Source organism: Lepisma saccharinum, chromosome 27 (assembly GCF_977018435.1).
Source record: "Lepisma saccharinum chromosome 27, izLepSacc3.1, whole genome shotgun sequence".
Classification (NCBI taxonomy): domain Eukaryota; kingdom Metazoa; phylum Arthropoda; class Insecta; order Zygentoma; family Lepismatidae; genus Lepisma; species Lepisma saccharinum.
In genome coordinates, this window is record NC_139255.1 from 29,938,811 (window position 1) to 29,966,407 (window position 27,597).

At 36.3% G+C, this 27,597-nt stretch overlaps 1 protein-coding gene across 1 annotated transcript; it reads right to left on the reverse strand.

Moving 5' to 3' along the window:
* Bulli (regulator of MON1-CCZ1 complex protein bulli) lies at positions 1-27,575 on the reverse strand. Its single transcript, XM_083113238.1, has 11 exons — positions 27,346-27,575; positions 20,161-20,322; positions 19,707-19,850; positions 16,878-17,052; positions 15,014-15,173; positions 11,007-11,112; positions 9,121-9,283; positions 7,097-7,383; positions 5,557-5,862; positions 3,285-3,424; positions 1-187 (listed from the first exon to the last, which is right to left on the reverse strand). Exons 1-11 carry the CDS (start codon positions 27,454-27,456, stop codon positions 1-3), a joined length of 1,941 nt encoding a protein of 646 aa, XP_082969364.1. The 5' UTR covers positions 27,457-27,575.
* Between the last annotated feature and the right edge of the window lie 22 nt (positions 27,576-27,597).

The window sequence follows — 27,597 nt, forward strand, 5'->3', positions numbered from 1 at the left end:
TTAATTCACAATATTCATAAATATAAACATACCTTTTACAAACGATGGACTTCCTTTCAACTTTATATTTCTTTGTTCAAAGAATTTGAAGACCGAAAAGAAAATTACTGCATCACCAGTATTTTTGGCAGCGTCTAGAAATTTCCTTGCTGACACTTGATCTACAGACCCAGTACTTCTTACGAACCTAGTATATTAAAGAATATTGGTATAGAACCTAGTACATTTAAGTAAAAAAAAGTTTACTTCAATGAAAGTGAAAATGCTGGCTTATTTTACCCATCATCATTTGTTCATTCACAAGATACATCATTAGACTCGAGCTGATATGAGTTCATTGCAATTCAGGCTATCAAAGTAAAACTAAAGTAACATTAAAAGACATGCAAAATCTGACTATCAATTTATATGCATTTTTTAGGACTGCTAAGTTAAGTTACATATATAATTTCATCAGGCATTAATCATCATTTGGGGAGTAAGTGGTGATGCTTCCACATAGTACACACAATTGTCAACCTCACTTTCACATAGTACACCCTGGACTGCATTTTGCAGACTAACGAAGGTCTGGTGTCTGGACTTATGGCCAGTATAATCTTTGTAGGATTGTGTGTGTGTGTTGTTCTGTGTGTGTGCTGAGTGCCTCTTTACAGCCTCGGATTTTAACCAAGGTAAGAATATTTAAATCCTCAGAAACGTGTTTTATTATAGTTATGGTAAGGGGCTGGACCCCGTATAATGTGACAGCTGTACAATAGCCTAAGTGCTGGTGAACCCAAAACTTTAATCTCAATCAATCGTTCAATAATTTACCTTATAATCGAACAAAGCAATAATTGGTTTTACAACATAAGTACACTTTCTTCTGAAAAAATATTAATAATAATAATATTAATAATACAAAAATAAAAACAACACACACAAGACACACTACATTTGGTATAATCCAATTTAATGCCAACAAGAAATACAAAAAGGTGAAAAAAGGTAAAGTGCTCCCCTGTGCTTAGCACCACGCCATGAAGGCATATAGGGGGTGTGGGTGTAACGCCCCACACTTTCTTGATCTGGTCATGGGTGGGGTGATGTGATCAGCATCACGCCCCTGACCGCCTTTACCTCCCAGGGTTTCCCCCATGTACCCATGTCATTAGACGCTGGGTGGGCACCGGGGTCGCTTCCAATGTTAGAAAAGTTCCCAATTTTGAACCTGCTGGGGATCGAACCCGGGACCTTGAGCATGGTAGTCAGACATGTTACCGACTGAGCCACCACGCTTGTTTCATTTGTTTAGGGCTTGAATTATAAGGAAATTGACAATTAATGCAGACAAATAAAAAGGGTACTTACATATGGTTCTTGTCCTAAAATTTGGCTCCATTTGTGATAGCTTTCTCAGGAGTTCAAAAAAGTCAAAAAGACTCAACAAATGGGTTAAAAAATAATTGTAAAATGTTTAAAATTATAAAATAAATAGGCTGAGGATTAACAGCATACTGATTTAAAACTGTTGGAAAACTTTTGAGAATTGTTATGGATAAGGGAATAATTAGATGAGCAGAATTGAGATGACAGAAATGATTAATTTTGTATAATTACATTCAGTGGAACCAAAATTTTACATTTTTCTGCATCATATATTCAACATTTCATGGTCCTAATGTAGCAAAATATTATAAAATTTTCCTGGATTTCCTGTATTTTAAGTTTTCTTCTTTGGTCCCCTGAAAAAAGTAAAACCAAGTATCCAGTGTAGATACAGTGAAACGTTGATTTTGTTTTTCATGGAACCAAGCCCAAAAATCTTAGAATGAAGGGAAATAAAAAATCCACGGAAATTTTATAGCATTTTGCTATTTTGAGACCAACAAGATTGAATGTATGAGAATATGAATTGTAGCTTTCCTGGCGACGTGATTCGAACAGATGTTCTCGGGTTACCAGCCAGGTTAAACCGGCGTTAGCTGTCAATGTCATTCCCTGAAGATGAGAGCAATGTATGCACTTGTAACGGAAGCTAATGCCGTTTTAACCTGGCTGGTAAACTGAGAACATCTGTTTGAATGTATGAGGGTAAGTCAAATTTATCGGCAATATTGTCATAACATTCTTAAGTTTGGCCGCACTGCCTTCAGACTCACTTGCTAAAAGGTGGTACTTTTTGTGGTCATGTGATCGAGGATTGATCTTCATCGCCCCATTTTTCTTTATTTTGTTACAGAGTAAACCTGTCCGCTCCACTGACAGTGTGCACCAAGGAAGAACAGAGATCAGTGATCCAATTTCTCTGGTCTGAAGGTGTGTCAGGGTATGATATTCATTGCAGGCTTGGAGCACATAGAGACAGCGTTTTACTGCATAGAAGTGCGTATGATTGGATTGAGAGGTTTAACCCTCCGTTTCTCGCGTAGACGCCAGGGAGTCTATCAGTAACAATAACTTCTGAAACAAGGTAGCTTGGGTATTCCCCAGCCTGGTACCTTTCTGGTATGAGCAAATGATTATTCAGAACGAATTACGACAGTTCAAGTTTGTGCGGTGAGAACTTATTAGTGATATTGTCTGCCCAGGGTCTCTTAGATGCCACGCGAGTATTCGTATCGTACATACACATCTGTTATAAAACACGAGTTCATTTGTACCCAAAACAAATAATGTGTTTTATCCAACTAAAAATGTAAGTTTTTGTTGTGTATTGCTCGAGTTTTGTATTTTTATTAAATATGTAGGTTTTGTATTTTTGAACACTCAATGAATATCTGTTGCATTTGTGCCCAAAACAAATAACATGTTTTATCTAACTAAAAATGTAAGTCTTTCTTGTGTATTGCTCGAGTCTTGTATTTTTTACTAAAGATGTAGGTTTCATATTTTTTTAGTAAACATATTGGTTTGAAAAAATTCTGTTTACGCTTTGGTTCATCTGAACCACAATAATCCTCAAAAAAATATGTTTTCAATGCAGGTCATTGCGTGAGTCTGCCAGATGCTATGCAAGCATCAGTGTTAGGAAAATTGGCGTGAGCAAGGGAGGGTTAAAAATGGCCAGACAAGCTTGAAGCACAAAGCAGGATCCCATCAACCTCCACCACTGACGGGAAGATGCACCAAGCTCGAGAGATTATTCTGACAAACCGACGGTCACCTATCTTCCGAAGAGATGATTCTGACATCATCAGATGTACTGAAAGCCCCTGACACACCTTCAGACCATAGAAATCTGATATCTTTTTTCCTTGGTGCACACTGCCAGTGGCATTGCCAGCATTGCATTTATGTACCTGAGAGCTGAAAGGATTTGTTGCTTCGACAAAAGCACTTCTATTATCTCCTCGTTTGCTGTTGATAGCCTCTTCAGCATATCCAATGCTAATTGGTGAGCAGCTGGGTATAAGTTCTCCAAGGAAAGCAGAAGACAAGCCTGAATGATAAAAGGAAGAACAACAAAACTATATAAAAATAACATTCCACCTACTTTGTACACATTTTCTAACACTATCTTTCTTCCAATAAAAATGATAACAATGTTAGATTATGTTACTCAACATTCTGCAATTCATATTAATTAGAGATGGGAGGGATTTATGACTACTTTTATCAGTATCGGATCAGTAAAATTAATGATAATTTTATCAATACTATACTTCTCTAAATAATTTAATTTAGTTCAAAATTCTGCCAGAATACATAAACTACACATTTCATCGTACTGCTCTACCAACTGAGCTACCGAGCCATTTTACCTGATATTTTTCTTCCACTGTTTTACCTGTGTGGTGTCACTGATACACAATTTCACACTGGTAAACCGCAGAAAGTGAAAAATCATATCAAGCTCAGCTGGTATGCCAGAGACCTGAATCATAGTTGAGTTGGATATTTTGCTTGCTTAAATTGCTACATAGGACATCTTCTGTGCATGCCAAATTATAATGTATAAACTTTATGTTTCATACTTTATTTTTGCATTATTTAATGACAATATATGAAAGGAGAATATACTTCATATCATCTGAAAACACCAAAAACGAATATTACAATCTTATATTTTCAGTTTCCATTAAAAACTAAATAGCCATGTCCCCATATATACACCGTGTCCCAGGGTTTCCGAATATTTGTATCTATATCGTACATGTACAATAAGAATAGCTGTGGAAGTTTGCTACCCTGAGCACTTATCATTTGTTTCACATCAGTCACAGAGGCATAGGTGTATTACAAGATGGCGACTCCTGTGCAGAAGTCTTTTCGTGTCATTGGATTTGCAAGGTGTGGTTCTGCTGTTTCAGTTCAGTGAGCTTTCCGACGGCAATTTGGAAATGATTCTCCGATAACAACATACGTCGATGGTTTAATAAGTTTCAAACTGGAAGAGTTATGGACGTGCAAGTGTGTCGAATGAAACCGTCAAGAAGCATTGGACTACCGGATGGATGTGTGTCGTGGCACGAAACAACTATGAAATGCCGATATTAATTTTGGGACATGCTGTATATACACACAGACATTGTGAAAACTCACACTGGAATATTGCTATTACGAGGGAAATTATTCAGAAAGTTCATGTATTGGCAACACTGCGCCGATTCTGTGTACGCCAAGTCTGTGATTGTTGCACGTAAAGATAGCCTGTGGTGTGTTTTGTTAATGTACGAGTGAACCAACGTGCAGCTGTTGTTTGTTTGCTTGCTATAAAAGTTCAACTGCAGAGTGTATTACAATGGCAGATGAGAATGACATATCGATAATTACCAGACAAAGGATCGCCATATTTTGTGTGAAGTTACGCAAAAGTGGCCAGGAAACGTTTGAGATGATCAAAGAATCTTACGGTGACGAAGCAATGGGCAGATCGGCCGTATTCAAGTGGTGGAAGCATTTTAAGGAAGGCAACGCAATGTGCAGGATAAGGCAAGAAGTGGGCATCGATCAACATCAGGTTTCTGGTTCCTCAAAGAAGTTAATGTTGATTTTGTGTTTTGATATCCGTGGATTAGTACTGCAGCATTGGGTTCCAAGTAATCAAACTGTAAATGGGGATTATTATGCTAATGTTTAGCAATTGCATTTGAAGGGAGCAACTCGGAAAAAAAGACATGAACTGCTTCATAAAGAATGGTTTCTCCTGTAGGATAACGCTAAGCCACATGTGGCATGGCAAGCTATGGCAGCTTTGGAGAAAATTAGTGGGCAGTCTCTAGACCATCCTCCATACAACCCAGACCTCGCACCCTACGATTTCTGGGTGTTTCCAACACTTGAGAAAGAGTTACGCGGAAGGAAGTTTAGCACGGACCAGGAAGTGAAAGCTGTCACATCCACTAACGTACACAGAGTCTCAGAAAATGGTCTGCAATATGTATCTGAGAAGCTGGTGCATCGCTGGTTTCTGTGTATAGAGTGTGAAGGGTGCTATTTCGAAAAGGAAACTCTCACCAACCCTCGTACTGACTTGGACTCCGAATAGTGATATCCGTACACGAACTTTCAGAACAACCCTCATAGAAACATTAAACTAACAACAATAGTAGATGATGTCCACCAACTTACTAATGGTTTTGAATCACACACAACATGGTACTGAAGGAACTGGTGCAGTTGATAGTACATCTTATGATGTACTAATGCATTTATAACAAGTTCATACAGGTAATGCTGCACTGGTATCTGAAAGTCAGTCAGAGATCGAATGTACTCTATCAGGACAGCTATTACAAATTTCCCATTTGTATTCTTCATATCAGCAAACTGGGAAAAAACATTAGTGTACATGTCCGATTGGTCGATCACAACCTGAGCCTTAGGAACTATCACTCCAGGTTTCGGTGTTGCCGAACCAGAAGCAGGCATGGCCATCTGCAAAATGGATAACAGAATTAATATGGAATTCTCCCGCAATATGAAAATGTATACATAAAACATCTAGTAAGTAATTCCAGGATGTATTGTTTGAGTTAAATGATTCTCTCATGTGAAATTATGAATATTTTAAAACAAAACATTAATAGATCACTATGGTATAATTCCAATGGACAATTTACATGGTTCAGTCAAATATAAACAGGAATTTGTTCTGCACAGCTACACAAGCAAATATATATGCTTAGGTCCAATTGGAGAACATAGCAGGTGTGTCTGAGACTCGTTCTGTACCGTGCACTTCACCTTCGAAATATTCAGTCAGTAGCATGCATGATGAGTGAGCAAACAGTGCCACTATCAGTTGCACAATGCATTACTGTTAAATTTATCGCAAAAAGAAGTTCAAGTGAAATTTGGCAAAGATTAAAGCAGCAAGTCGGTAGTGAAACATGGCATAAAAAGTTTGTGAGTGGATGTGAACACATGCAAAATATAATTCGTAAATGGCAGTCAAAGACAAGCCTGACGGCAAGCTGTTTTCTAGGATCACAAAGAGGTGGTGCTTATTGATTTTCTTCATGTGCGGAAGACAGTAAATGCTGCATATTACTGTATGCTTTTGGTCAAAGTTAAGGCAGCCTCAAGTCCAAAACATGGGGCATCCCCATCTCTAATGTCATACTTCTGTACACAATGTGATACCTCATACTGACGCTTTAACTCAAGAAAAAATTGGAAAAAATGCAATGGGCTGTGCTGGAACATCCTCCCTATATCCCCGATTTCTCACCCTGTGATTATCCTTTGCTTGGGTCACTTAAGGAAGCTTTAGGTCAACGTTTTGAGAGTGATGAGGAGTGACTTCGGGACCAACCAAGTCTCTCTATGCCACGAATATTAAAAAATTACCAATCCGGTAGCAAAAAAGTGCCTTCATTGTAGTGAAATGTATACAGAAAAATATCAATTTCTATTTTTGCAATATTTCAAGTGTAATAAAAAGTTAGATAGAAATTCTGGTTTATATTTGACTGACCCATGTATATATTGAAATTTGTGAATGTTCTGAACAACTCTGAATTGTTACAATTTACACATATCAATACTGATCGATACTCTATGAGCAATGATATTGGTTCTAAGCGGTATTAGCCCAGCCCTAGTTTTCACATTACAAATCTTTGAAGCTGAAACCTGGTGTAAGATATGCATTATTGAAACACTTTACCTGACTTTGCATTTCAACTTCCAAGAAACTCCTATATACATCATTTAAACGATCAAACACATTGGCTATTACAACAAGGTTAGGCTGTTGCTTGGGTTCAAGAATATGTTGAAGAACTTTGATTACAACTGGTTTAGATTCTGTCCTTTGTAGAAGAAAATCTACCAAGGTACATTTGTCTGCTATAAGGTCAACTAGTGGCTTCAACTTGAGCTGAATATACCACAGGCAGCCTAACTTGGCATCTATGATTATATTTGGTTGAAATACAACCCAGTTAGGTGAATCTACTGCTATTAAGGAAACTAATATAAAATACATGTAGAGAAAAGACTACATTTAAAAACATAATAATTGCGAGTTTTCTTATTTTCCTGTATTTTACGGTTATTACAAGCATAAGATAACAGTTTTTCGTTGTGACGTTTCAGGAGAACACACGCTCCCTTCATCAGACATTTATTTTCATTTTCACTAAAGATACAATTATAACAATGGTTAGCAATTTTTTAAACAAAAAGAATCCTTTATATAATGGATGTTGTCAATGTTACATTGTTGTAATATAGCAACTTAACTGTGAAAAGAAGCAGTCTGTTTTATTTTTATTTTAGATAAAAAAAATTTTGATCACATTGTTTTTTTTTATTTAAAATTATGAATCCTAAAAATCATCAGGAAATTCAAAGTCATCATTGATTTCACAAAGTCTCTTGATGTTTTCTGTTACATTAAATTTTAAAGATGGTGGCTTACTCCATTTGTGAAAAAGAAAACTCCATACTGGATTCAACTTTTCCATTTTCATTATTTAATTTATTCCAGTGTTCTTCTGCAATGAACGAAGCTTCCCAGACATTCAACTCTATGTTTCCCGTCAATCTTTTTAAAACCCTTCTCTTTTTAATCCAATGCTTCTCTTCGATGATGTGAGCTGACAAACCTGTTCTTGGGTTTAGATTTATAATGTCCAAATCGTGTTCATGCCATCTTATTGCCATTTTCCTTGCTGTTTGTCCTACATAATTCTTTGAACATGAAGAACTTACATTATATATTCCTGTGGTTTCCACATCTGGTAGAGAGTTTCTCATTTTGGATTCATTAAATGTACATTCCAAACTTCTTGGTGATCTAAAAACAATTTTGAAATTAAATCTTCTAACAATTTTATGTGAGAATCCCTTGTGGAATGGAATGCACACAAATTTATTTTTAACAGATTTTTCATCTTTGTCTGTATTTCTCTTATCCTTTAGTTTTCTTTCGACTTGTTTTTTTATTTGGTTTATTCTGTTCGTGTCAAAGCCATTTTATTTTACTATATTAAAAAGCCTTTCTTCTTCATTTTTGATATCCTTATTATTAGAACATAGTCTTTGTGCTCTCAGGAAAAAAATTAAAAATATATATTCCATTGTTGTACGTGAAGTAATATGTAATTATATTATTATGCTTGTAATAATCGTAAATTACAGGAAAATAATTCTACAATGCAAGCAATGTGTACATACAAGGAAAACTATTGTTAGTTTTGATTAGTAGAAACGTAAAGTTGAAATATGAGAAATTTCTGTCTCTTCTGCTGAGTTCAAAAATAGTGGTTATCACAGAATTTTTTTTTCATTAATTTTGCTCCATAATTGTGTAGTAAAAGTTGATTTAGCAATCACGACAGAAGCATAAATAGTTAATTGCCTCATAAGTGAATCTATTTGGGATGAGACAGACAAACTGGCACTCCATTGTTATGATCTGATATATATTTATCAGGCTTATTGATAATCTTGCTTATATTTTAACTGCTCTGATATTTCTATTAAAAGAATGTAATTTAGTACAAAAATCTGCCATTTTATTACTTTTTAATGATCATCAAATGTGATTTAATTCAGTTAAAAATAAACAGTTAATGAGATTACCAAATGTTGCATACAATGAAGAAACCAGAAGTTTCAGTTCTTAAATTCACAAAATACAGAACTGGAATAACAGTGGAAAGTTCAGCCACATGTAAAGGATACAGAGTTCACAATTCACTTCAGCTGGTTCAGTCATGACCTGTGTTGGAACAAGAGGCAATTTTAATTTAAATGGTTTAATTGGTGATGATGAGGTCACCGGTTGGTGGTAGGTCACATAACCATCTGATTCTCCAGACATATTGATGTCAAATATCATTGATGTCTGGAAAAAAGAACAAAAAGCCAAGTGCTATAGTCAAGGGACTCTTGAATTATGTAAAGCATTCCCATTAATTCAAAAATGAAAAGTGTTTGACAAAAGAAGCACATATAATACCTTCCAATTCAGTTAAAAAATCAATAACGGAGAGAGAGAGAAAGGAGTTATCTCTATCTCTCTCTTTCTCGCTCTCTCTTTTCGGACAGGTGGGAGGGGGAGGTTCCAAGAAAAGAAAAGAAGGGGGACATTCTCTCTTCTCCTTCTCTATCCCTTTCCCTAGAGAAAGAGAGAAAGGAAATAAGATAGCAAAGAAAAACAGAGAAGGGAGGGTTTCCTCTCTCTCTCTCTCTCTCTCTCTCTCTCTCTCACTCACTCACTCACTCACTCACTCACTCACTCACTCACTCACTCACTCACCCACCCACCCACCCACCCACTCACTCACTCACTCATTGAAAAATGTCTCAAGTCTTTATTTTAAGACAATCTTTATTAAATGCATTTCAACTGAATGTTATTGTTAACAACTTCAGACTATGCTTTTATTTTACACTGCAATTATTACTACTGAACAAAGTTAATGTTACTAATGTTGAGCCGATACCAATGTCGATGTTTGAGTTCTGTTTTAAGTCCAATTTATGTACAGAAAGGCTAATCGGTAATGAACCTACCGTTTTAAAGTGGAATCCGAGCCACGAGGTATGCCAATGCTGGTGTATTGGTATTGGAAAGTTTTGGCTGAAATTTATTTACCGATAATAGCAGATACTTTTTCTGGGTCTGCATAAATTGTGCAAGACATTTTCATGGGGACTAGTTATCCTATTACATGTATTTAAATATATTTTCTTGGTAAATTGATGCCCATAATTGGAGTGTAATACTTATACACAAATATTAATTAATATTTAGAACAACTTTTAATTATTACAATTTGCAAAATTCAGTATGGGTATTGTCTCAAAGTGGTATCAGCTCAGCCTTAGATATTACCAATGACAAAATTTGCCTACTACACACTTTGTTTATACATTCTTTAAAGTAATAATACAGGGTAATTCAAAATAAATGGTGCAACTTTACACAATTACTATGACGTAACTATTTGCGATAGAAAATCAAACAAGGCCTCAATATAAAGAAAAACTCTGCAAGTTTTCTTCTCACTAAGTGGGCTTATGCTGCTTTGCCACTGTTCCACCAGGATCGCCAGGGTTGCAAAATGGCAAGTGACCAGTAAAAGGTGTAATGTGTGTTTGAGTTATCAAGAACTGATTCACTCACAATGGTGTAAAGACATTTCCACATGCGTTTTGGTAGTAATGCACATGTTTCACCCTTCCGAAAGATTTGCGAAAGTTACAACTGTGAATTGTTAGTGTCTTCGAAACCATGGACCATGACTTGCTGTCTCATGCATAGCATGTACTTGATTATCGTTTGGATGCTTACCGCATTACACGTGGTTCCCATGTTGAATCTTTGTAATGTGAGTAAAACTTACAGTTTTTCTTCATGTTGATGCCTCGTCTGATTTTCTATCATAAATAGTAAAGTCATAATAACCGTGTAAAGTTGCACCATTCATTTTTAATTACCCTGTACATAACTGAGTTAAAAAAAGTTACTTTCCAAAAACTGTGTATAAGATATGCTTATATTCACGTCAAAGTTTGAAGCAAGATTCATTATTATAAAGAAATAAAATTTGTTAAAAATGTACCTTTGATGCCTGGTGATGCACAATGACTAAATTATCCACAACATTTACAGCAAATCTTCCACTTTTATCTAACCTCAATATGTGGCTCTTCTTAGCATGCATCATTCTGTAAAGGTGGAACACAATAATGAAATTATGACCAAATTTGAGGATTTAAACTTAAACCTTAAAAGAAATGCTTTCATATGTATAAACATTAGGGATGGGCCGATATGAAATTTTGGCCGATACCGATAAAGTACTGATATAAAATTTACCGATCCGATATAAACTTAGAAATGGTCCTTGAAGAACCTGAAAGGTTCATGGACCTCCTTAATAAATGTGTGTTTCAAGGTGACTGCAGTGCAAAATAAATTGCATATATATACATTTACTTTTTTAGAAATTAGGGCATGAAGATTATCCATAAAAATTACAACAAAATGGCAGAATTTTGCACTAAATTATCAGATATTTATCAATATATCGGATCGGTAAAATAATCAGAAATTTTACCAATATCACTATATCGGCCGATACCGATTAATCAGTCCCATCCCTAACAAACATGAACATTGCCATTTCACTGCCCTTGGATATCAATGCATTCTCCGAAATTGTAGGGACAGCTATACATTTTTTCATGAAAGAACACACATCTCATATTTTTCCCCTCTCTTGACAAAATCTTACGAAATAACTCCAATGCATGTCTAATTCTTGCAAGGATTTATGAACTCATTTATGTTTACCTGAGAAGTTTAGAACTGTTTAGAACAACATGAACAAAACAAATACAAGAATAAATCTATCATTATGAATTTAATTTATACTATATTATAAGACACTCAATGTTGTACCATAAACTATCAGTTCATGTGTGCATTTATTGTCTACAAGTAATCTATGAATATATTACATTGGCCTATAGTTCACATAGCCTATGTAGGCAATGTAAACACTAAAAATGAATTTACAGCTCTCTTTCAAGTGAGGCAATTTTTTGAATGGTTGCTATTATTAGGCAATTAGCTCATGTCATTCCTTCTGTAAAAGTGGTATTTTTCAATCATGTTGATTCATATTAAGCTGAGAACAACCCTATTTTCAAAAATTTGTAACATTTACTTCACAGATCAACTGTTTGGAAAAGGTTCAATCACATCCCCCAAATGTGACTCCATGGCAGAGTGAGCTTTACCTAGTAATTTGTCCACAGTAATTGAACAAAATGTAGGAGATTGGAAAGGAATCTGTACAATGTTGATTAAAATATATGGTGAATTGATCTAGGTTTCGTGATATTAATGCAATCATAATAAAATTTTGTACATCATGACATGATTTTCATTACTATTCAATGTAGTCACCAGTGGCATCCTCAAACTTCCCCAAACCAACAGAGATGAAAGCCACAGTTTTCTGCAAGAATTCTTGTGGGACATTTGTGGTAGTGTCCCGAATCGATACCTCCAATATTTCCAGTCTACAAGGTTTTGTCCAGCACACTTCATCTTTTACCCAGTCCCACAGCATGGGGTCTGGACTTCTTGCAGTCCATTCATGAGATCCTCATCATCGTCAATTTCTGATTGAGCCAAGACTGTGCGGTAAGTGCAAAGTACAGTAGTGCACAGTCCTGCATGAAAACTATACCTTGGTGCAACCTATCTTGACAGTGACGTCAGCTCGGACCGCACTGCAACTGGATGTATCACTCCGTGCCAAGCATGAAAAATTTTCTCCATCACATTTGCATCTCGGAGTCCGCAGAGAAAGCACATAGAAGAAGTGGAACGTTCTTGTGTGCAGCTGATCGTCATGCGGAGAAATGTCAATGCTTGGCACTAACGAAATACGAACACGAAAAGATAAACAAATTACAAAGTTAAAAATGTATTTGGACTGAGAAACTAATGGCCTTTTAATGTTTTGAATACGTCTAATAAACTAAATACTGACATAAAGTAAACTTTGTCTTTGCCAGTCTTCCACGAAAGCCACTCTTGATGTACTGTTTTCTCGAAGTATTGTTTGATACATTCTCATTGCGAACAGAATGAAACGGATAATCCATTATCCATGACAATTACGATATTTGGTTGCAGTTTGGGTAGAATATCGACAAACCATGTTTAAAAACGCCGCCTCAACGCCTTTTCTCGAATGAAAAAACAAACAAAAACTTTCCACAAACCATCTTTGCTTCCTACATACACAAGAACAAACCTTCCATTTTTCAATTAGAGCTGAACTCTAAGCCTATATGAAAAGCATACCAATGTGACAGGCTCGTATCTAGAAATACATATGGGGAAGGGGGGGGCAACCAAGTTTCTCAATAATAATAATAATATAACTAGAATAATTATATTGAATTAAAATAATATTAATTGAATATGTAAATTAATTAATATTGCATTGTTGTTATTACATGAATAGGTAAAAAATGGTAAAAGATATACATATAACAACATCTATCCATTATGTAACTTATGTGTACATAAGATCGCCAAAATTTGTGTAAAAGCAACAGCCTTGGCAAGGAAATTTATGCCAAATAGACAGAGAATAGAATATTTATTGAATACCAAAAAAAGGACTTAGATCATATTGTAATAGGCAAAAATAATTGTACTGTGATCGCTTTTAATTGCCTATTGGAATTGACGAGAAGTAAATTTGGTGATTAACATTTCATGCATATTATCATACGTAGTAGTGTGTATGAATCTTTGGAACCCGTATGAGTAAAATTATTGCCTTTCAATAAGTTCAGCGGGGTATAACCATCGATTGTACAACAAATGCTAAACAATTATATTTTGAATATTTAATTTTAGTACTTGCTAAGTCTTTCGGGGGGTGGGGGTCCGATGCTAAATACATGCTTGAAGTTTTTTCTTTCACAGCAATGCGATATGGCTTTATTGGCACATATATTGGTGGAGCCAAGTAACAATGTTGTCTACGAATGCTTCGTTATGTCGATACAAACCAAGGTCGTACAAAATACGCCTCATTGTTGATGTGCTTATGAATCAGGATCTCAATCAATTGCGGCAGCCACTTTTCTCACTGTTGGAAATTTAGTTTTCCCGTTGCCCCTAAATGTTTTTGTTGCAATTGAAATCGGCATTTCATCACAAGTACATCGCAAATACAAATATGTTTACACATCCCTGCCCCCCACATGACTATTCAAAGTTTTCCCTTTACAATGCGATTTAAAGTACTTGCCCGGAACTTGCTCGCTGAGGCAATCAGTAGACAAACATAGATTCGCTCTTACCCTCACTTCGACCTGCAACCCTGCTTGAGTTTCGGGTCAATGAACCCACGCATATTTTTTTAAACTTTGACTTGCAGCAAAACAATCGTACCAGATACTCTTAATTTCTTACCTAATCTAACTAGGAAAGAATACATTTTAAACTCCTTCGTCACACACCGCAAGGAAGAAAGAAAAAATGGTGTAACTCAGAATGTAGAAAATTTCCAAAAATGAAGGTAATACAGAAACTGAGTATCGGTGTATAAGACGCACCCTGTTTTTCAGACCTATTTTTAAGGCAAAAAAGTGTATCTTATACACCGGCAAATATGGTAATTATCAAATCCTATGTCATGATGTAGAGAGCCACAGTGGTCTTGTCAGTAGGGCATCTGACTGTCATGCAGAAAACCCCAATTTGATTTCTGGGGAAAGGGAGGGGGTGAACTAAGGTAGGAATTTTTCTGGCTTTGTCCCTGCATAAAGTGGCTCTGGGGCTCACACAGGCTTAAATCAATAGGTACCTGGGGGCAACCCTGGGAGGGGTGGGGAGATTAAAGCATAGTGTTGATCACATCACCTAAATGTGCCTTCATGGCACAGTGCTACATGCAGGGGGAACTTTACCTTACCTATGTCATGATGTACAAGTATACAAAATTTTATCATGATAGCATTAAAATTACAAAACTTAGTGATTTTTAAAGGCCTTCTTACTTCCCACCCACGCTGCCGATAATACTATACTTACTTTTGCAGTGTATAAATTACAACTTCGGCCCCTGTTGATCCTACACCTCGAGGTTGATGACGAAGCACTATGATGCAAATCTGTCCATAGAGGATAGATAATGTGATATCTCTCTCCAGAAGACATAGTTTGGGAGGTTTTGGAATTACAGGCAAATCAACTGCAGATACAAATAATAGTGAGTTAGTTACAAATTTCATCATCTGCTTGATTAACCTTCTATTGCCAGATGGCCAACATTTCAACCAAGCCTGTATACCCATTGAGGACAGATGGTCAAAACAGTGCACGGCACCAATTAACACACCATTACTTGAAAACTTCACACTATATTTCAGTTCTGTCCATTTTGATCTTTAGTATACATATGAATGTATGACATACACAAATTACAAAACAATATATCCATTGTTATTATTATTAACAATCACCGTCTGAAAAAGTCCCTTCGTTATCCCCTGTAATAATATGGGATAGATTTAAAAAATTGCAGTATGCCATTTTCTTAAAAAAAAATCAATTTTCTTCTTCTTCTTCCCTTAGCACTATTGGAAGGCACAATGTATGTATTTTACCTACACCAAAAGCCCTGTCTTTAAGAAAGAAAAGAAAACCATATCATCTCTCTACGACAATTAGTTCTCGAGCTACGATCTTTTTTGTATTTTGAAGCAAGTTTGAAAAGTGCACACTTCAAAAGGTGTTAGCTTCAACGAGGCTCAGGACAATACAGGTTAAGATTTAGTATACTCCTTCATGAATGTAACTGATAAGAACAATATACACAGGGAGTTGCTGTGTGCACAAGCCTTTAAAGCATGCAGAGGACATATGTATACAGCTCAGATTCATTATTGCCACTCGCATTAATTTTTGTCACACAATGCATTAGGAAAGTCAGGAAATAAATTTCCTATTATGTGGTATACGTATATTATATAGTATCCCCTCAAGTACCCAAAATTACCACCGAAGGGGAGAATACTCCCTCATGCCCCTTTAAATACTACTCTGCCTACCATCTTTAAATTTTTACACTATGATATGTATTGTTTAATCATACAGCATGTAATGGATTAAGGACCATCATCTGTTAATTTGGTGTTTATTTGCAAAAAAAAAATTAAGCTGCTTCCTGTCAGTGAGATTCATGGTCAGTATATAGGGTATTAGAGCTAATTTTTTTGGATCCTCCCGGTTCCCAGACATTCTATTTCTCCGAATTTTTCATTAACAACCAAGATCGTGAAATTTCAACTCATTCCACGTTCGGCAAGCCATACAGAACTTCAAGTCAACTTCAAGATCTTGTACGTTTAACCTTTGGCAGGTGGAAGTGACATCATATTTTGCAGGACATGATTGATGCTTACCAGTAGTTTTGCAACAGAAATGAATATATACACATGGATTAGGACTAAGAAACATGCAAATTTGTAAATTTTAATTCTTGATTTTGATCCGTATACCAAATAAAATGTAAATTAATTATTTTGTTTAATATTAACCATTCCAAAAATATTTGGTGGACTGATGCCATGCCACTAACAGTAGGTAAAATTTGTCGTAACTGAATCTCCCATAAATTCAATGACGAAAGTTGGAAATCTCACATAAATTCATGGTCGAAAGTTTCTGACCCTACCTACTACTCAAACAGCTCTCTCATAATGTTGGATCTACATTTAAATTGTCTGGATTTCCAAGGAATAGAACCCGGCATGACTTCCTCACCATACAAATGCTTCCATCATCATACCATAACTATGCAAAAGGCATATAAGATTCAAACTTGAACTGTAAACATGTCTCACATGCACCCAAAGTATGTACACTTTTGTATTAATTTAAAATTGATACTTACTCTCAAATTTTGATAACCGATAGAAATTTCCTTGCTTAAATTGAAGTGGTTGCATTACATTTCCTAGTGTTCCAGATGAAAGTAACAGTAACTTGCTCAGGGGACAATACACAAACCAATTTAGTGCCATACTGTGGTTTTTAACAGCCTTAAGAATTCTTTTCTCTGGAAGGACCTATAATTATACAATGTATTAGAATAGAAAATTGAAGAAGGTAATTTTAAAACTTTTGTTAAAGTAATTTATGTTGAATTCCTAACTATAGTAAATGTAATAAACTGTTAGTGCAGAGTGGTTAGCACAGCATGCTACGACCCCCAGGGGCCCCAGATTTGAATCCCAGATATGGGTGTTCTTTGAGTGTTCCTTATCAATTTCATCATATCATTATCTAAAAGTGGCAGAAATGCGACACTAAATACGAGGGGCATACTATAATGATTTACACTTTTTTTTTTCTTCACGTCCCATGGTCCACCATTCGAGAAGTGAGGACTGGCGTAAGAAGCTACGAGTCTAGTCTACCGATTGCAGGCAGCAGTGCCCATAAAGGATTCCCGGTGTTCACACAGCAGTACGTTCTGTACATCATTGTCAGCGGACTATTGGACAACATGGAAAGCGATTATAATGGCCAGCATTGGACAAGTTGGTTTCTATGGAAAGAGGGTGTGACCACAGCAGAGATTTACAGACGATTGGCAGCAGTGTGTGGTGAACATGCACCTTCATGGAAAACCGTTTACAATTGGGTGGATGACTGGAAAACAGGATGCATGTCAACAGAAAAAGAGACAAGTTCTGTAAGGAAAGTGACTGTGACAACACCAAGAAACATTACACGAGTTGAACAAGTCATTCTTGAGAAGAGGTGAATCACGTTTTCTGAAATGGGGGTAACCACGGACCTGTCCAGAAACACCCTGCAGCGAATCGTGCACGATCACCTTAATATGGGGAAAGTGTTCGACAGATGGGTTCAGAAAAAACGACGAGGAAAATGGGCAAAAGGAGTGCTCCTGTAACACGACAACGCACATTCCCACACCAGTCGGGAATCTACCACGACCATTGCTGAAATGGGGTTCAAGGGCCTGCAAAACCCCGCGTACTCTCGACTGTAAATCTCTGCTGTGGTCACACCCTCTCTCCATAGAAACCAACTTGTCCAATGCTGACCATTATAGTCGCTTTCCATGTTATCCAATAGTCCGTTGACAATGATGTATGGAACGTGCTGCTGTGTGAACACTGGAAATTCTTGTTGGGCACTGCTGCCTGCAATCTGTAGACTAGACTCGTAGCTTCATATGCCAGTCCTCACTTCTTGAATGGTGGACCATGGGAGCTGAAAAAAAAAAAGTGTAAATCATTATACAGGGTGTCCCACGAACGGCACAACTGGGAATTAAGAGTGGCGTTACTTTGTAACCGAAACCTGTACATACATAAGTCATACACCAAATGTTAGCCCTGTCCAAGTAGATATTTTTAAACATAGAAACAACAAACGGGGTGCAGTGTTGCCAAATGTAAGTGAAAGTGTAAATGTATTTTTTCCACAAAGCATGGAAAATTGCATGTCAAACATTTGTACGGAAATTTCACGTCAATTTCCACCTTGGGTAGGTGGACTATTTCGCCATCTATAGTTCAGAGAAGAAAACCGATCGTTTTCGCGTATCCTGAAATGCCTCGTAAAGGCGAACCGGTCCAAATGGGTGTTTTAAAAAAATTATGAGGTACAGTGGCAACACTGTTGATGTTTGAAGGCAACAAAAGGTGTGTTTAGTGATGGTCTATGACATGGAAATACTGGAAACAGGAAAAAAAGAAAATGAAAATTATGGTGAAAAAAGTGTTACTTACCTACTCCTGGCAACCATGACTTATGTATGTACAGGTTTCGGTTACAAAGTAACGCCACTCTTAATTCCCAGTTGCGCCATTCGTGGGACACCCTGTAGTACGCCCCTCGTATAATATGAACTCTTAGTAATAATGAATATAGATAGAAAAAGTTTTGTTGCACAAAATAAAATCAATAAAGAGCAATGAAGATGTTCTAAGTCTTGTGAATTGTTAACTCACAGGTGGGTATGCAATGTTAAAATCTAAGTTCTTAATTTGATAAAAAAAATTATTCTACTTGTAGGTAAGATTCTAGGACATGCTATGTTTTCAGGCAGTGTTATGGCCATGTACCTACTAAGCTACGTGGAGAAATTAAATACATTTGTGCAAACAAATGTTTTGTCTTTTCTTGAAATAAAATTCATTAGGCACCCACTCGATTATCATAATTATTAATCTTAATTCTTTTACTTGTATGTGCATTTCAAATTTTGCAGATTAATTGCAATGATGACTTCATGTGACTGTGACTAGAGCCAATTGGCATGTTAACAATTAACCACTGTTAACAATGGGATTAACATTATGATCTGTGTGCACAATCAATGAAATGTGTTATATACAAGTACATGAAAAAATTCAAACTTAAACTATGAAAAATATTTTAAAATGACACACTTTTTTGTAGCTAATGTAAATATATAATTCAATGAACAAGATTTTCAAGGATGTCAATTTTATTTTTGGTATTAGATTCATCTGTCTGTAAAGATTTTGTCAGCAAAGCAAGTACAAATGTTAAGCTTTAATACATGGCCTATCTTTTCAGGAATTCACTCCTGTGATACATGCACTCCGGTGTTACTAGCCATACTGAAGATGAGAAGGATGTAGAAAAAATATATAAAAAATTTGGTATTGTATTGCGAAAACAATAATATATGCATATGAGCTAAATTTACATTACAACTCACCTGGAATAACTCCACTCCATGATCAGTTATGAAAACTATTTCACTGTCTGATGTCCACACAAAGCCTAGGATTACTGTGTTCTTGCCTTTACAGCTTTGTGAATACTCCACTGGATCTGACTCATTTAAAAAATTAACAAATTCCTGCAAAAACATATATTTCAGTGTCAATGAAAGGTTTCATGTATAAAATATAACTAACAAAAATTAATATTGATTGAAGAAATTACATTTTATGTTTTGTTATGTACTTTAATACACTAACAAATTTGATGGTTGATTCCTCTCAAATTAAGAACTATATTTAAAAAAATGTGATCCCTCATACACCAGCCACTTGAACAGAATGTATAATCAAAATACTTTCAAATATAGTTTTACACAGCTCTAAGAACCATCCATAGGTGAATTTCAAAACACATTTTTTATTTACAGATTGACTAATCTTTCTTACCACGGAAGTCTTTGATCTCTGAATGGCCAACACCCTCTGATCTGGAGAAAATTTAATGGAAATTACAGGTCCCTTATCATCCATACGAAAACTTGTCGACATATGCTCTGTAGGTCCTTTCACAACCACTCCTGTAGCCCCACCAGATCGAACAGCAAAAACCTGAAATACGCAGCACATGAATTCCTTAATAGTGCCCAACCATTATTGTTTCCATCTCATTCACCAGCAAAAAAAAAAGAATGACATGAGAACACAACAACATGATTAGCAGAGAAATTTGGAGGTTTAATGCTCACTCAAATGGTTCACAAAACCAATCTCAATTATATGTTTTTGAAGAATGTATAGAGGTAAAAAATTGTGTTGTTTTAATTTATGGGTATCTGAAGGGCAAATGTAAAATCAAAAATTGGGTCTACCATATTCATATGGTGATCTGTTTAAAAATATTGAATTAGTGACAGTGTTGTTTCAGTTCTCCATTTTACCATGGTCACATCTATTTTAAACAAGTTACACATTGCTCCAGTCTCAGCCTTATTTTAAAAAAAGTTAAAGCATTTTTCGAGTCTACAGAACAGCTGCAAAAAACAATAAAATATACCTTTACACTAGGCTTGCCAACTTTAAAGAATAAAATTCTGGGCGATTTTAGTCTTCAAAATATTTAGTTTAAAATGTTCTGGTATACTACACTCGGTAACAGTTCCATATGGGCACAACGTATTTCTTCAATTTTACAGAAGAAACTACTTAAGGAAATGAGTTCTTCCAAGGTTTACAACGTTCGTCGAGGTATTTTCTTTCATCGTGGAATATATTTAACCGGGAAATCATGTATTTTTCAAGAGAAATATCTCACCAATGCACAATTGCCATTCCTTTCATTTGCTTGCCCTACGACAACTGGATGCTGCGTACGTTTGATGACGTAAGCCCCTGTCAAGTGTTTCAACCTCCCCCCCCCCTTTGTTTTACTATACTTTCCTAACGTAACCAAACCTAACCTAACCTTATCGGAAATGGTTCGTGGGCTATCGGTCAGCTACCGTGCATAATGGTTCATGGGGCTATCCGTGTATGGTTCGTGGGGCTATCCGTCAGCTACCCATGCATAATGTACAATTTGCACAAGTGACGAACATGATAGTAGGTATTTTTCGGTGAAGGATGCCCACTACGGTAGTCAAGATTTGCCTGCCATATTCTGTGATATGGAAGCGAAAAAAGGAGTCAAAGAAATTACTCTCTATGTGAAAAATTGTGTTGTTTTTTTCATGTAAAAAGCATAATGGCACCTTGAACTATGTTCCGCAATACACAATTGACAAGTACGAACCATGCAAAACAAAAAATATCCGATTTTAATGTGTCTCCGATCTACGAAACTGCTACCAAAGAAACTACTTATGGAAATGAGTTTCTGTGGCATTGCTTCTATATGCATCCTCTACGTGAACCGGACGTTTTATACGTTTGATGAGGTAACCTCCTGTCAGAGTTTCCAATCATGCAGTGATTTTCTGATGTTGAGTTCCACTACAAACCCTTTTTTTATAACTATGTTTACCTAATTATTTTCCTGTAGTTTACGGTTATTACAAGCATAAGAAAACAGTTTTTCTTTGTGACGTTTCAGGAGAACACACGCTCCTTTCATGAGACATTTATTTTCATTTTGACTAAAGATACAGTTATAACAATGGTTAGTACGAGGGTCACTATTTATATTTTGAGCCTAACAATGAAAAAACAGGAATTTGGCATTGAAAACTGCTTTAATGTTTTTCGAAGTATTCTCCTTTATGGTCAATACACTTTTGCATTCATTCAAACCAATTGTCAAAGCAGTTTTTCCAATCTTCTTGAGACACCTCCATAATATGGTTTTTGAACGCATCAACGGCATCTTCCGCCGACGAAAATCGTTGTCCACGCAATTTATTCTTGACATTCGGGAACAAGAAGAAGTCATTGGGTGCCAAATCAGGACTGAACGGCGGATGACCCATCAATTCGATATTTTGACTGTTCATAAAGTCAGTTGTTAGACGAGATGAGTGACAGCTGGCATTGTCTTGATGAAGAATGATCGGACGGCGTTTGTTTGTTTTCCGTATTTGACCGAAGACCTCTGGCAAACAAATTGTTGTGTACCATTCAGAGTTGACCGTTCTACGTTCCTCTAAAGGCACAGTTGCCACATGACCAGTTTTCCTGAAAAAAAAAAAAGCAACCATTTGTTTCGATGTGCTTCGAGTGCGAACAACTTTTGTTGGATTGGGTTCATCTTGAAACACCCATACAGTCGACTGCTGTTTACGTTCTGGTTCATATGCATATATCCATGATTCGTCACCTGTTACAATCTTATATACGTCTTTTGAAGCACCACGATTGTATTTATTGAGCATTTGTTTGCACCAATTGACGCGAGCGTCTTTTTGAGTTTTTGTCACATTGTGTGGGATCCAACGAGAACATACCTTTCTCACAGCTAAATGATCATGTAATATTTTATATATGCTGGTGGAACTAATGCCTATGGTTGCCTCAATCTCACAGTATGTCACATGACGATCTTGCAGTATTAGGTTTTGCACAGCATCAATGTTTTCTTGAACAACAACTGATTTTGGAAGACCTTCGCAAATCTCGTCGGTGAGCGAATGGCGGCCACGATTAAATTTGTTATACCAGCGTTTCACAGTGGCAAATTATGGGGCTTCATCGCCAAATGTGGAAGTAAGTTGATCGATGCACTCTTGTCTTGATAATCCATGTCGAAAATCGTAAAAAATCATCGCACGAAAATGTTCACGAGTTAATTCCATTTTATTGTTGTCGCGCAATCTCCAAGGCAACATAAACAACACAAATGAAGCTATTGACAAAACATTTGAAGTACGTTATGGTCAATAATGCCAGACGATTCCGTGCAAACGTCAAATCGCACCTAACTTCAATCAGTGTTGCCAAGACTCAAAATATAAATAGTGACCCTCGTAATTTTTAAACAAAAAGAATCCTTTATATAATGGATGTTGTCAATGTTACATTGTTGTAATATAGCAACTTAATTGTGAAAAAAGCCGTCTGTTTTATTTTTATTTTAGATTTTTTTAAAAATTATGAATCCCAAATATCATCAGGTAATTCAAATTCATCATTGTTTTCACAAAGTCTCTTGATGTTTTCAGTTACATTAAATTTTAAAGATGGTGGCTTACTCCATTTGTGAAAGAGAAAACTCCATACTGGATCTATGTTACCATTTTCATTATTTAATTTATTCCAGTGTTCTTCTGAAATGAACGAAGCTTCCCAGACATTCAACTCTGTGTTTCCCGTTAATCTTTTTAAAACCCTTTTTTCACAAAGAAAAACTGTTTTCTTATGCTTGTAATAACCGTAAACTACAGGAAAATAATTCTATAATGCAAGCAATGCGTACATACAAGAAAAACTATGTTTACCTAACCTAACCTTACTGTGAATGGTGTTTGGGACTATGCATGAATGGTATGTGGGGCATTTTTTGGTTAAGAAGGTTGGAAACACTGAATTCCACAACGCTACACAAGCTGTGTCTGCCATTTTTGCATGTTACGGAAGGGAAAAAAGGAAGAACAATAATTACTCTTAATGTGAAATTATTTTCGTGAAGAAAGCATACCACCTTGAAGAATATTTCGCAATGCAGAATAGGTAAGTACGAATGTTAAAAATGATGAAATAAACGAGTAACAGGTGTTGTGCCCATAGGGAACTGGTAATCTACACTCTATGCCGGCAATCTCTGGAGTATGCATATGCAAACAAGTGTCTGTGCAAGTAGTGACTCAAGAGAGCTCAACCAATAAACATGTTAAGAGAGGAAAACACGGCTACAGCTACAACTGTTTGCAGCAGCGCACACTGTTTACTCTGCCCACTCACTTTCTCTCCTTCTGTACCGTTATGTGCAGACTTGCTCCACAGATTCCTGGGACAGAGTATAATGTCCTGAATACTTTTATCTGTTTGTGGTGTTGGTATTATGAAAAAAAAATTGAATCAACTTTATCAAAACAACCTGGCAATCACAATTTGCTAAACAAAACATTAGTGTACAGATACAGAGACTCTTCTGAAGCTGTAATGTAACAAAATTCGGTAACAGTTCCGTACATTGGACACATATTTCTTCATTTTTACAAAAGAAACTACTTACGGAAATGAGTTTCTCTAAGGTTTCCAACGTTCGTGAAGGTACTTTCTTTCATCGTCGAATCTATTTGATCAGGAAATCATGTATTTTTCAAGAGAAATATCTCACCGATGCACAAGTGCCATTGCTTTCGCTACGTGAACCAGATGCCGCATACGTTTGATGACGTAACCCTCTGTCAGTGTTTCCAACCCCTTTCTTTTAACTATGCTTGCCTAACCTAACCTTATCGGAAATGGTTCGTGGGGCTAACACGAATGGTTTGTGAGGTTAACGTCAATTGTTTGTGAGTCTAACGTCAATGGTTTACGAGGTATTAGCATAATTTCAAATCCGGGCACAAAAGTAGGTATTTTTTGGTGAACAAGTTTGCAACACTGCATAAATCGACAAAACACTCGCACAATGCACGATGAACTAGTACGCTATCGCCATAATGTGTGTTACAGAATCGAAATTTTTAAAAAAATCAAAAATACTCTACACGTCATGTTATAGTGAAAACATGGCGAGGTTTGAAACACTGACTATGGGGTTTACGTCATCTAACACACGGAACATTGTGCTCTCGTGGAAAGCAAATGACGGTAGCAGCAACAGCATGTCGGACAGAGATTTTCTCAGAAAACAACATGCATTCGCATTAAAATTGAACAAAACTACATTCACGAACTTTCACAACACTACAGAAAATGATTTGCGTAAGTACTTTCTCCTGTAAAAAGTAAGAAATCCGTCACACCCATATGAAAGTGTTACCCTAACCTAACCGGAAATGGTTTTTGGGGCTATGCATGAATGGTTCGTCGAGTAATGTAGGTATTTTTTCTGTAAAGTAGGTTGGAAATGTTGGAAACACTGCATACCGACTACGGTAGTCAATCTGTACGTGCCATATTGTATGTTACGCAACTCAAACAAGGACATGAAAGAAGTACTCATAATGTGGAAATTTGGGTAACAGTATGGTATAGTGAAAACACATTTCTTCAAATTTACAGGAGAAACTACTTACGGAACTGAGTTTCTGTGGACTTTTGGAAGCTCGTGGAAGTGTTTTCTCCCTTTGTTCAACTTATTCGGCCATTAAATCATGTATTTTTCGACATAAATGTATCTCCGATGGATGATAGCTCTTGCCACCATTAACGTCGACTACGTGAATCAAATGTTCCGTGCATTCCATTATGAAACCCCCTGTTAGTGAAGCAACCACGCGGTAGGTTTACAAGATGACGTGTGAAGGTTGCAATGTGATTTTTTTTTTTTTTCAATTTAATTTTCTGTTTGCTTAACCTAATCTAACCTTCCGTGAATGGTTTGTGGATCAATGTTCGCTTAAAAACCTTCTGTGAATAGTTTGTGCGGCTCTTTTGGTTAATAAGTTTGGAAACACTGCATATCAGCTGAGATTGGACAACATGAGTCAAGATTTGCCTGCCATATTGTGTGTAACGATCAAACAATAAATACTTGTAATGTGAAAAATTAAGCTTTTTTCAGTGTAAAAAGCAAAATACCACGTTCAGAAATGGGTATCAGTTCGTTATATCGGAGACAATTTAAAATCGAATATTTTGTGTTTTGTATGGTTCGTACTTACCAATTGTGTATTGCGGAACATATTTGAAGGTGCCATTAAGGTTTTCACACAATTAGAAACATTTTTTTACACTAAAATAAGCCATTTCTCGAAGTGTTACGGAACGCACGTCATGGTGCAAGCCCCACAAACCATTCACGGATAGCCTCAAAAACCATTTGGGATCGTATAACCATCCACGAAGAGCCCCACGGACCATTCACAGAAGGTTAAGTTAGGCAAACATAGTTAAAAAACGGCGTGATTACGTTTTCGTTTAAATTGATTTCTGGCTGAAATACATTGAAAGATGAAAGAAAATATCTCAAAGAACTTCGACAATGCTACAGAAATTGATTTCCGTAAGTAGATTATCCTGTAAATTTGAAGAAAAGTGTCTCCGATATAACGAACTGTTACCCAAAAATGTTCCGCTATGCATAACAGGTAAGTACAAATGTAAATAATTAGGAAATAAACGAGTGAAATGTGTTTTCACTATACCACACCGTTACCAAAAATTTGGGTAACACTTTACTATACCGAGACACCTATCAATGATTTATTTCGCAATTTTTTACATTGCTAACGTACTATTCTGCATTGCGGAACATTTCTTTAGGTGAAATAATGGATTTCTAATGAAAATAATGTCTATTTCTTACATACGATGGCCCCACGAACCGTCACGGGGACGAGGTATGCCTACTAGGTTAGGTTAGGCCTGTTAGGTTAGGTTCCATTAGCACTCCTTTCGTTCAATTTAGCATATACGGACAACATCGGAATTACAAATTCCATGCCATCTTCCACACCCGGCAACAATTTCACGATGCATCCTCGACACGTCATCTTGTAGCAGCAGCAATAGCGCGTCGGAAATAGATTTTCGTAGAAAACCACATGCATTCGCATTAAAATGGATCAAAACTACATTCCCGAACATCAACAACGCTACAGAAAATGATTTGCATAAGTACTTTCTCCTGTAAATTTAAAGAAATCCGTCTCGTATAGTAAAGTGTTACCAAAATTTGTTGTAAATATCGTGAGAAAAGCCTATTCACACCTTCTAGAATGTTCCGCAATGCAGAATAGGTAAGTAGGAACGTTTAAAGTAACAAAATAAACGAGTCAGAGGTGTTACCCCTATACTACATTAGTAATGAAGAAACTTCCTTTTGGACAAAAAAAAAAATTGAAATGTGCTAGAAATAAAGGGTGGAGGATTTCACGACGCAGCCGGCATGTCTATTTTACACACTTAATAAGATTGTAGTGGCACGACGTCCGCAGACTGGTTCACTAATCAATGTCATCTTTATATAATGATTTGTTAATGAAAATTTTATGAATATAAAAATGCGTCTTATATAAGAATCTGCATTACCTGTTCATTACAGTCATCGAAAAACACATTCGTTACTTTACTAACAGATTCAAATCTGACTGGCGAAGATGATAATTCCAAATAATATTCACCACTCTCCTCAGCTGCCATGATGATTGCACTGCTGTCACGTAATATTATGAAAAATTAGGTATAATATTCGCTATGTATGTATTCAAACATTCAATCAAAGCTTTGTAGATCAATAACATTTCCTATTATACGCCTGGTGTTTTTTCTTTTTGTTCTCGA